Below are 11,604 nucleotides of genomic sequence, written 5' to 3' on the forward strand. Positions count from 1 at the left end.
CCCCCACCTCGTACGAAGCGGGGCCCACCCCGTTAGATGAACGCGTCAATCTCAAAAGGCCACGCGTCGTCAATCAGTTTCCCTTCTCTTCTTTCTCGCTCTCCCCTTTTTTTTTTTTTAATCTTTAATCGCCTCTCGTGGGCTTTCTCCACTTTAGAAAGCCGTCGCGATGCGCCTGAGGCGCGGATCCGGCGGGGCGTCCGCCACGCCGTCCATCGAATTCCTGCCAATCGCCGCTGAGGAGCGGTGGGCCCCACGGAAGGGGAAGAAGACGATTGGTGGGGCCGTGCTCCCGGAGTGGGTGGGTCGGCATCCGGAGGAGCGACCATCGCGCCGTCCATCGACTTCCCACCAATCGCCGCTGGAAAGTGGTGGGCGCCCATGGAAGACGGTTAAAGGCGATTCGTGGAGCTGGAGCTCCGAGTAGGTCCATCGGATCCGTGCCCACTCGCCGAGTGTTGCTGATCTTAGACGATCGCTTCCCCCTCTCTTCGAAGTCCTCTTTTCTTTTCCGGGAAACCCCAGCAAGGGACACTTATGGTAACAAAGCAACAGGCCCTCATAAAAGAAAACCCTTTATCTTTGTCTCACCTCCTTTGTTTGCTCTTGCTTGCCTCTTCCCATCTTCGTCGGTCGGTGAGATCCGAGATCTCCTCCCTTTTCCTTATCTTCCCTGCTTGCGTTCTACTTTGATCTCGTTCTGAATCTTTTCTTTTGGATCGATCCGAGAAAAGAAGCGGGAGGAAGGGAGGGGGGAAAGAAGAGGATGGTGAGGGGAAAGACGCAGATACGGCGGATAGAGAACGCGGCCAGCCGGCAGGTGACCTTCTCCAAGCGACGGAGCGGGCTGCTAAAAAAGGCCTACGAGCTATCTGTCCTCTGCGACGCCGAGGTCGCCCTCATCGTCTTCTCTTCCCGGGGGAAGCTCTACGAGTTCGCCAGCTCCAGGTTAACATTCCAAACCCACCCTTTCTCTCCCTTTGCTCTCTTACTGCTGCTGCTGCTGCTGCTGCTGTCGTTGTTTGTGTGTTGCTTCTTGATCTTCTTGTTGCGAGCTCGTGCTTAGGGTTTGGTGAAATGAAGGATGGCCACATCGCACGTGCCCCGTACTCATGCTTTTTTCCGGATTAATATTTTAGCCATCTACTCAAATTTGCAGTGGTTTTCAGCATATCTTTCTATCAATTTGACGTCATGTAGTTTTTTCCTCTTTGAATTACTCCAAACCAAAGGAACTTGGAATTAAGGATACACTGTCTAAACATTATCCCATCGCGATCTAATTAGGTTATCATCATCCTTCTCCCTGTCGACGTCTTCCATACGGCCTATTAACTGTTCTAAGGAGTGAAACCTAGTAGTCTTGGGTCCCGGGTCATTGAATTCCGTCTTTATCTTTTCCCGTTGTGTACTTGTTACTAAGGGAAACAGTATGCCTTTTCCTCATGTCTGTGATCCGGTATACGTGATTTGTGATGCATATGTGATCTGATTTGACGTACAACTACCGCGTGTATATGACTGTGCGAACTCCACAATGATCTCCTATGTATTTTTATTTTCCATACATGTATTAACTCCTATAGAATTAATACGTGATTAGTCCATACATGTATTAACCCTCTTTTACTTTCCATACATGGTACACTAAGTTATTAACTAAGAGTTCAACAAAAAATTTCTTTTTTTTGGTCATATTGCATGCATTAATTGATCAACAAACTTCTAGCTCTATGTTATCAGGGTAGAGAAACAGAAGTGTATTAATTTTGTTTTATTTTGGAACACACTCCATATATTTGAAGTATCTGCATAGACAGACAGTGTATTTATCTTCACCATGAAAAAGACTTTTTTTTTTCATTCAGAACAACATGAATCTTTTGCAGATTGTTTCTATGTTTCATTTCTTTGCCATACCATGGTAATAAGTTGGCTTATCTCAGTTATTAGTTGCCACCTTAAGTGTTTGATGTGATAACAGTATCTTAATGAAATCATGCAGTCCTTTCCCATATTACTTGTCATAGAACATAACTGGGTTAGCACAAAAGCAAATTCTGCATTCGTTTCAAAAATCAAGTGCGTTTCAATAATTCCCTTGCATTTCAGCATTTCACATGTGATCCATTCTCTCGTTTTTTAAGTACACCCTTTTGTAAATGTTACTATGACCTAGGCTTTCAGAATTGAAATGACTTTCATTTTCATATGGTAGAACTTGGAGCCATATGCACTATTCTTGTGATCTTTTGGTGGCCAGAATTTAAACTTTTCATCCTTCTTTTTTTTTCCCCCCTTTTGCAAGATTACCCACAAATGCCTGAAGTTCTTATAAGAATTTATTTATCTTTCATCCTTAAAATCTAACATCTATCCAATATCATATAGCCAGCGTTTTAAACAAGCTAAAGATCGGCTCAAATAAACTCATATTCACAGATGAGCTCGGCTTAAGACAAGCGAAGCTAGGTTGGACTAGTCCCAAGCTGTAATATGCTTCTCTGGATTGAATTTTACTGAATCAACTTCTTGTTTGACTGCGTCATGTTAGAAAAAGGTGACGAGGGAAGACATCGAGTTGCATGTTCGTTGTTGACACGTGGATATATTCCCTACATCGACACTCATATTGGTTCCATGGACTACTGTACCATTTGAAATAACATGATAGTAATGGTATATATCGGTTCGAGCATTGGGCGATATATAAACTAACTCTATTTTAATGATTCGGTTAAAAAATAAAAAAATAAAAATAGAGAGGCCCAATTTAACTCAGTGTTTAAGGAAAAATAAATAAATAAATTAGGGCTCACGAATGTGAGCCCTCCTTTCTCATGTTGTTATTATTGTTGTTGCTTGATATGGGATAAATAAATAAATAAATAAATAAATAAATTTGTTATTACTAATTTAACTCAGTGTTTAAGGAAAAAATAAATAAATAAATTAGGCCCACTATTTTTTGCTTACCCAAGCAAGAAAGAGTGGGGTATTTATAGACCCTAAATGACTTCAAAAATAAAGCCAAAAAAGGACTTATCCTAGGTTTTTGAGGTATTGGCGGTACCATCGTCATTACTGGATGGTACCACTGCATGTAGCCCTGCCAGTTGATAGTACCACCACCCAATCTAGGCGGTACTACCGTTTGGCAGACTGACACTGGGCGGTACCACTGCCCAAGTTTCCCGGAGGCATACACTATCTCACAGGTGGTTCCACCGCTTAACCTGGCGGTACCACAACCTGGGCTAGCTATGGGTCACTGAATGAGCCTTCCACTTAGCCCAAAATATCCCTAACTTAGGTCCAATGGGCCCCTAATTGAGTTAGCCTGATTATATCCGAAACTAACTCAATTAGACCTAAATTACTTTGATCTAGACACAATCGATTATAAACACAAATCCTATGTTGTCTGACATGTTATTGGTTCATCCGGCACTTCGTCCGATCCTTTGGTGTATTGCTCGATCGGCATGTTGACCTCTCGCAACATTTGATTTCTTTAGCGCAATATTCGATCCTTCGGTCCAATGCCCGAACTCATGACACAAAGTCCTTCTAACATGTCAACTAGTCCTCCGACTTGACGTTCAATCTTATGACATGATTCACTCCGGTCCAACGTCTTATTCTTCCTGCTTCAATCAATTTGTCTTTCTATGATCAAAGTTAGTCCTGTGTCACTCTAATGCATATTAGATCATAACTTCATCAATTGATTTCATCATCAAAATTCAAGATTTGACAATCTTTCCTTTTTGGTGATGACAACTAATTGATAATAAAGTTTAAACTAAACTCCCCCCTTCGTATTGAAATAAAGTAAACTCGAATTAAAAAAAAAAATCTTTTAAATTCAAGTCAAAATAATATTATTGCATGCATTATAATATCAAATCATGAGTTAAAATATCATTACATGAATAATTTGAAATCATCATATTTTTAAAACATTAAAGTACATCATACCATGCATGATTCAAATTTTAAATCATCATCATAATTTCTCCTCCTTTGTCATCAACAAAAAGGAGAAAAGTACAACCAACAATTATTTTTAAAACATGCAAACTAGTAATTTAGCAAGTTTTACATTACTTTAGAACATACAAACTAGCAAGTTTTTAATTATTTTAGAATATATAAGCTAGCAAGTTTTTGAGATGTGCAAACTAGCACTTTTGATTCTCTTGAGATATGCAAGTTGGCAATTCTTACTTCTCTTTTGAGATATGTAAGCTAGTAATTCTTTGCTTCTTTTGAGATGTACAAGTTTTAGCAATTCTTTCTTTTTTTAAGATGTACAAGCTAGTAATTTTTGCTTCTCTTTTGAGATGTGCAAGCTAGCAATTCTTCGCTTCTCTTGAGATGTGTAAGTGTTCGCAATTCTTACTTTTCTTGAATGTGCAAGCTAGCAATTCTTATTTCTCTTTTGAGACAAGCAAGCTAACAATTCTTTGCTTCCGTTGAGATATGCAAGTTTAGTAATTTTTACTTTTTCTTGAAGTGTGCAAGTTAACAATTCTTTCTCTCCCTTTGTTATTATAAAAAAGAAGGGAATAATACAATGTTGTAATTCTTTTCCCTTTAAATCAATTTTCAAATTATGATAAAAAAATTATCAAGAATAAATCAATTTGGTGATGATGTACATATAATTCATGAATATAAGAGAGTCATTTGGGATAAATAAATTATGACATGAAAGATATTAATATCAAATCTTGAGTACCAAAATATATGATTTATTTTGACAAATCTCCTCTTAAATAACAAAATTTTTTTTTACGGAATCAAATAGTAAAAGATCTTCAAAAGAAATTTTAAGTCATGAATCAAGAGAAAAATCATGATTCATTTGAATAATTCTTTTTAATAAAACGAAAGAATCATAGTGAACGATCTTGATTTATATAAAAATCTCAAGTTATAATTATCAAGATCATGGTTTGTTTACATAATTCTTCACTTTAGTAAATGATCAAAAGAAGAAATCATAGAAGATAAAAAAGATTTTGATTCCCGTAGAAGATACCTAAGTCAAGAAATCAAGAGAAAGTTCATGATTCGGTTGGAAAAATCTTATTTAAATTCAAATCATCAAAATTACTTTTATAGTTCAAGAGATTCAAAAATATCATAAATAGATTCATTAATCTCTTATTAAAAAATTCGATAAGCTTAAGAGATACAGAAATTTTTAAGAAAAAAATATTTTTTTTTTGGTAGTTTCAATTCATACGATTGATTTCATACAAGCATGCCCTTGTCTTTTATGCTAAATCCACACATCATCGTTTAAAATCGAAAAACAAGTTTCATCACAAAAATCGTCAAGATAAACATTTAAGCATTTATAGAATTATTCTTATTTGGTATACAAGCATTACATTCAAATTTAATTTTATATCACTTATTACACAACTGCTTAATGAGTTATGTCTACTAACAAAACATCTTCAATCAAAGGTTTGATTTGTTACAAATAATTTCAATGCTAATGATCATTCCTTTGTTGTTTCAGCTAGTGAGCTTCAAAAAGTGTAGTGGATCTCCGATCATAAGCTTTGAGCATCCACTATCAAAATTTTATTTTTGCTCCTAGCTTTCGATTGTAGATATTTCTATAAGAAAGGTGGGTTTTGCTATAGGTACCAATTTGACTTTGAGGTCCTGTCTTGTTTATTAGCATTAAATCCTTTATGGTTCTTTTAGGAACCCAAACAAATTTATGCGAGCTATAATTTTTGAATGAACATTTATAAGCAAAATGACTATGTCTACCACAAAAATTATACTTAGCCTTGGGGGGACATGTAATGTTAGTCCTTCAACAAAAGTAGTTGGCTTTTGTTGAGTGTTTCTCACAAAGTCGATTCTTTCCTTTCTACGTATATGACATTTATTAGCAATAATCATATTTAATGATTTGCTACCAATTTTAATTTTTTTAAAGTTTATTGTAATAACAAATTTTCCTTTTTGCATGAATCTAATTCTTCACATTTAGTACAAGGAGTTAACAAGCATTTATCATACTCATTTTTAAAAATTTTAAATTCATTAGAGAGAGATGCATGATTCTTTTTTAACAATTTATATTTTTATCAACTAATTTAAAATCATCATATAAATCATGAAAAGTATTTAGTAATTCATTGAAAGGTAAATGAGTTTTGATGAGTCACTTACCTCGTTATTAAGAGCCATCATTGTATAGTTCGCTACCTCGCCTTTCTTGGTTTGCTCCTCATCTATGGATGTACTTGATTCGTCCCAAGTCCCCTTGAGTACTTTCTTCTTCTTTGGTAACTTATCTTTGGAGTGCCCTGGCTTCTTGCATTCATAGCAATTTGTTATGTCCTTTTTGAGTTCATTTTTAGATTCTTGTTTTAATTTAGTCTCGTTCTTTTTCATGAACTTTTTGAATTTTTTTGTGAGTTCTATGTCATCTTCACTTGAGCTCTTGCTCGAGTGATCTTCTTTGGTTCTAAGTGCAATAACCTTCCTATTCTTTGGAAGGTTATCCTCATATTCGTCATGTACCAAATAAGTCATTTCATATGTCATTAATGACCTGATGAATTCTTCTAATAAAAAATTATTCAAGTCTTTTGCCTCTTGTATTGCAGTTACTTTCAGATCCTAACTTTTTGGAAGGGATCTTAGAATCTTATTTACAAGTTCAAGAGAAAAATATTTGCCAAGAGCTTTCAAACTATTAACGACATCCATAAAACGGGTGTACATGTCTCCAATGGTTTTGCTTGGCTTCATCCGAAATAATTCAAAACTATACATTAAAAGATTAATTTTAGACTCTTTAACTTTACTTATGCCTTTATGTGTAATTTCGAGTGTGTGTTAAATATCATATGGAGTTTCACATATAGAAACACGATTAAACTCATTTTTTTCTAAAGTGTAAAACAAACTATTCATAGTTTTTGCATTTAACGGAAATAATTTTTTTTCAAAATCACTCCATTCACTCATAGGTTTAGAGGGCGTTTGAAAATAAAATTCAACTATATTCTATACGTTAAAATCTATAGAAAGCAAGAAAACTCTTATACGTGTTTTCCAATACGTGTAGTCCGTCCCATTGAACATAGGAGGATGAGTGATAGAGTATCTCTCTAGATTGTCAGTAAAAGCCATTCTCTTAGGTATTAAATCAATCGAGAAAAACTTAGCTCTGATATCAACTGTTAGGACCGTTTCGATACTGGGAGGGTGAATCGGAGCTTTCAATAAAAACATGAGTTTTGAAAAAATTTTGTTCAATGAAAAATCGTATTGGAAATGTGCTTGACTTAGAGCAAATAAACTAAGCAATTAACTCAGAGTAAATGAGCTAAGCAATTAACTCAGAGAGTAATAGCAATAACAAGAAGAATGTAAATGCAAATCAAGTTTATAGTGGTTCGGTTGTCGCGACCTATATCCACTCCCGACCTCTTCCGTCGAGGCTATTGGCATTCACTAACGATCTTCTTTTAATGGATGAAGACCAACTACCCTATTTATAACTCATTTTCTTTTTCATAGGTTTAGGAGATAACCTTTACAAGTCTCACATCTCTCTTAGAATGATTATAAAACTTTAAGAGGACGAGGACACTTAGCACTTTTTAATCTTTTTAAACTTAGAATCATAGCCTCCTTCTACTCTATTTCTTGCTTACCCAAGTAGGAAAGAGTAGGGTATTTATAGACCTCAAATGACTTAAAAATTAAGCCAAAAAAGGTCTCATCCTGGGTTTCTAGAGTATTGACGGTACCACCACCTGTAGCCCTACCAGTTGGCGGTACCACCGCCCAGTATAGATAGTATTATCACCTAGCAGAGTGACACTGGGCAGTACCATCGCCTGACACAGACAGTACCACCGCCCGGGTTTCCTGGAGACGTACATTATCTCACAAGCGATTCCACCGCCTGACCTATTGATACCACCACCTGGGCCAAGGGTCACTGAATGGGCCTTCCACTTGGCTCAAAACAACCCCAACTCAAGCCCAATGGGCCCCTAATTGAGTTAGCCTGGTTACACCTGAAACTAACTTAATCAGACCTAAACTACTTCGATCTAGACACAACTGATTACAAACATGAATCCTATGTTGTTCGACATATTATTGGTTCATCCGACGCATCGTCCGATCCTTCGGCGTATTGCCCGATCGGCATGTTGACCTCTTGCATCATCTGATTTCCTTGGCACAATGTTCGATCCTTCGACCCGATGCCCGAACTCATGACACAAAGTCCTTCCAGTACGTCGACCAATCCTCCGACCCGACGTCCAATCTTCTGACATGATTCACTCCGGCTCAGCGTTTGATTCTTCCTGTTTCAATCAATTTACTTTTTCATGATCGAAGTTAGTCATACATCATTCAAACATATCATAACTTCATCAATTAATTTTATTATCAAAATTTGAAATTAAATAATAACAACAGACCCAAATGGACATAAGAAAGGGGAAGAGCAACAAAAAGAAGAAGAAGAATAATAAGAAGCTTCGCTCAATCTCTTCTTGTTTTTACTCTTTTATCTTTATAGAGCTTAAGAAACTCAACCTTATTGTTCATACAATAGAGTACCTTCTAAATTGAGCATCAAAAAATTTGGTTCCTTGGGAACTCTCTCCTGTTTTGTAGGTTTCTTGGGGGAAGGACGCTTGTCCTTCAGCGGGACTCTTGGATCTTGTTGCACCCAATTATATTGGGATAACTTAGGAGTCCTGTAATTGATAACTCACTAGTCCTATAATTGATAAGAATTTGACTTTGTCTATAAACATAGATAAGGAGTTGTCGGACCACATTGTTTTGCGTTGACTTTTTATATGCTCGTTAGTTGTTAATCTTTAGTTTCTCTTTTAGTTTCAAGTTCTTCTCGCTCAGTTTGAAGTTATTCTCGCTCTCTCCAACAAGTGGTATGAGAGCCTAACATGTTCAATCTAAAAAGATAAAAGGGTTAATTTTGATCCCATATTAAAATAACTAGATTAGATTATTTTAATTTGACTAGTCTTAGTTCTCTTTTATTTAAATGCTAACTTACCTAATTTACTAGAATATTTAGGTTATTAGAAAAAAAGAGAGAGGTCGTTTAATCAATCTTTTAATTTCATTATTTGAAACACAAATATTGCAACCTTTTAATTGGACAACAATTTTCTCCGTCTGACTCATTGGTTAAAAATCATAGTCTATACAAATCTTTACCTGTATGTATGTTGCTCAACATTTTATTGCATGAAAATCAATATATGTCTATATTAATGGTGTGTACAGAATCTTGAACCTATAATCTACACAAGTTTGTACATTGTTGAAACTAGTAAGTTTTTATTTGTTTTGAGTCTTTTGACCAATACTAAAGCATCCGCGTTACTTGTTCCACTAGTTGAAGCTGAATGTACTAACTTCTTGTTGTTGTTTTAGAAATGGTAATCTTGATCTTTTTTCGGAACTATATCTTTTGAGAATGACAATAAGTGCCTTTTCCAGATGTACATTCTCCCCATTAGTTTCATGAACTGACCTCTATTACCTTTATTCCTCGAAATATCAGTGTACAAATGACTATTGAACGGTATATGATGCACACAAAGGATGCTGGTATCAGTAAAAAAGCAACAGAACAGAGTACGCAGGTACTTCTTGATTCTTTGTTTAAGAGGTATTCTTCTGAAACTCTGGAGCCAGTGATGTCAGGTATGATATAATGTTCTACAAAAAATCATATAATTAATGCAAAAATGAAGGACACAAAAGGCTGCAACACTTTTAATGGCATATGTATAAAGCTTTCAATGTTGTATCCATCATGTGCTTATTAACTTCAGAGTTCACCAAGATAAGAACAACGCTGTGAAATATGGCTGGCTGTTTGTAGATCTAGTTTCACAGTAAGAATACTCTGCTAGTTAGTCAGATCACATTGGACACAGCCAGAATGTTTGATATCTTTATTTGCCAAAGATTCATTTAAATATCAATTTGTATATTGTTTCAATATTCTGAAATCATGATACCCAATCTGCTGCAGTTGAAGTTTGAAGCCACAAGCATGACAGAGAGGATCAAATTCCTTGAAGATCAGAAGCGGTGCTGTGAATTGGCTCTTCTCTTTTTTCCACAAATAAAATCCTCTTTTGGTGAATGCAAAAAAGTACAAACAACTCACCTGTAGAGTTTAAACGCAGGAAGTTATTGGGCGAAGACTTGGTATCATGTTCGGTGGAGGAACTGAATGAGCTAGAGCTTCAGCTAGAGACAAGCTTAAACAGCATCAAGCAAACAAGGGTAAATATGAGTAGCAGCCATTTCATTTGTTTTGGTTAAGACTCATCAGTAATGTCATGTTCTTTTGTAGCGACGACTTTTACTCGAGAAAATTGCACGGCTAAATGAGGAGGTAATTTACATTTTTTACTTTCTGTACCATTTACAAATATATCAACTTAATATTTCATTCAAATCCAGGAGACAGAGCTTCTAAAGGAGAACGCATTGTTGCGGCAACAGGTATGCCGACAGAAAAAAAAAAAAAAAAAAAAAACCTAAATACTACTCCAATATATATAACTTGAAATTGCATATTTAGGTGAAGTACAAGTCGGAAGCTACGCCAAAGCAAACTGCTATCCAAGAAGCTGATTTGGATGATCATGCGAGCCAAGAGAAGAATATGGAGGTGGATACAGAGCTGCTGATTGGAATGCCAGGAAGTGGTTAGGCCAAGCAAACAATATTGTTTAGTAAGACAAAAACAGGTATGTTCATGTCATATATGCAATCTATGTACCTTAAGAGCAATAAATTGATGCAAGATCTGTATTTAGTGTATTATTGGCAAAGTGTAGAGTAAGTCATTGTAACAATATCCGTTACCACTGCCTTTTTCTTGATATATCTGACACAACTTTTTAATAGAGAAACCAAAGTTGTTTGCAAAATCAATGAATTGATGTTTTCTTTCTAAATCGGATCTTATGCAGTGGCCGTCCCTCGTGATGTGAGGCCGTAAGCTGGACCCGCATCTGTCTCCGGTTTCTCATGTCGTATTCCTTCAGTAGCCTGACATCGTGCACGCCTGTGCTCTCTTTCGTTCATCAAGAGAGTGTGGGTTCCATTTGGCCTGCCTTCGAGAACGGTAGATTTGACCTTGCCATGGTACATTGGAGCCACCACAAGTCTCAATCACCAGCGTTTCCCTTCGGTAAAAATGAAGGACACAACAATAATTCCCAGGAAACCACGAATCCCTCATCCTATCAGGTGTACCTCACCTGCTCCTGGCCTTCCGTCCCCATCATCTGGTCATGTCGACGATGATGACGCGCGCCACAGTCACACCCGTCGGTTCTCAGTCGGGGAGGGACATGTAGGTGAGTAAGAGGCGAGGCCCGCTCCATGCCGAAACTCAACTCACGAGTAGTGGCGCACCCACGTCCTGCTCCCTGGACGTAACCCAAGTCGTGACCCGAGTTGCAGCGATGGCCACTGTCGTTGTGACACGGTAGCTACCAACGGATCTGCGAGAGGCCTGAGAGCCTCGTCCGAGTCTCGACA

General features: G+C 36.9%; 1 protein-coding gene across 3 annotated transcripts; it reads left to right on the forward strand.

Annotated features, from left to right (window-relative positions):
- Window positions 1–373: 373 nt before the first annotated feature.
- On the forward strand, window positions 374–11,219 carry LOC103996244 (MADS-box transcription factor 50). 3 transcript variants are annotated; one of them, XM_065093441.1, is made up of 9 exons: window positions 503–636; window positions 735–948; window positions 9,602–9,683; window positions 10,079–10,137; window positions 10,236–10,335; window positions 10,406–10,447; window positions 10,516–10,557; window positions 10,637–10,805; window positions 11,031–11,219. In XM_065093441.1, the coding sequence occupies exons 2-8, from the start codon at window positions 767–769 to the stop codon at window positions 10,766–10,768; spliced, it is 639 nt and encodes a 212-aa protein (XP_064949513.1). In that variant the 5' UTR covers window positions 503–636; window positions 735–766; the 3' UTR covers window positions 10,769–10,805; window positions 11,031–11,219. The 3 variants fall into 3 exon arrangements, with proteins under 3 accessions (XP_009415401.1, XP_064949513.1, XP_018686023.1); XM_009417126.3 differs by lacking the exon at window positions 11,031–11,219 and having other exon boundaries at window positions 374–636; window positions 10,637–10,988; XM_018830478.2 differs by lacking the exon at window positions 11,031–11,219 and having other exon boundaries at window positions 614–632; window positions 10,637–10,988.
- The last annotated feature ends 385 nt before the right edge of the window (window positions 11,220–11,604 follow it).

Source organism: Musa acuminata, chromosome BXJ2-1 (genome assembly GCF_036884655.1).
Source record: "Musa acuminata AAA Group cultivar baxijiao chromosome BXJ2-1, Cavendish_Baxijiao_AAA, whole genome shotgun sequence".
Lineage (NCBI taxonomy): Eukaryota > Viridiplantae > Streptophyta > Magnoliopsida > Zingiberales > Musaceae > Musa > Musa acuminata.

Excerpts from the sequence above, each read along its gene's own strand:
- LOC103996244 (XM_009417126.3), top strand. The coding sequence starts at position 767 with ATGGTGAGGGGAAAGACGCAGATACGGCGGATAGAGAACGCGGCCAGC. Across the intron at positions 949-9,601 it reads TACGAGTTCGCCAGCTCCAG|TGTACAAATGACTATTGAAC; the intron begins GTTAACATTCCA and ends TCGAAATATCAG. Across the intron at positions 10,448-10,515 it reads TTGCACGGCTAAATGAGGAG|GAGACAGAGCTTCTAAAGGA; the intron begins GTAATTTACATT and ends ATTCAAATCCAG.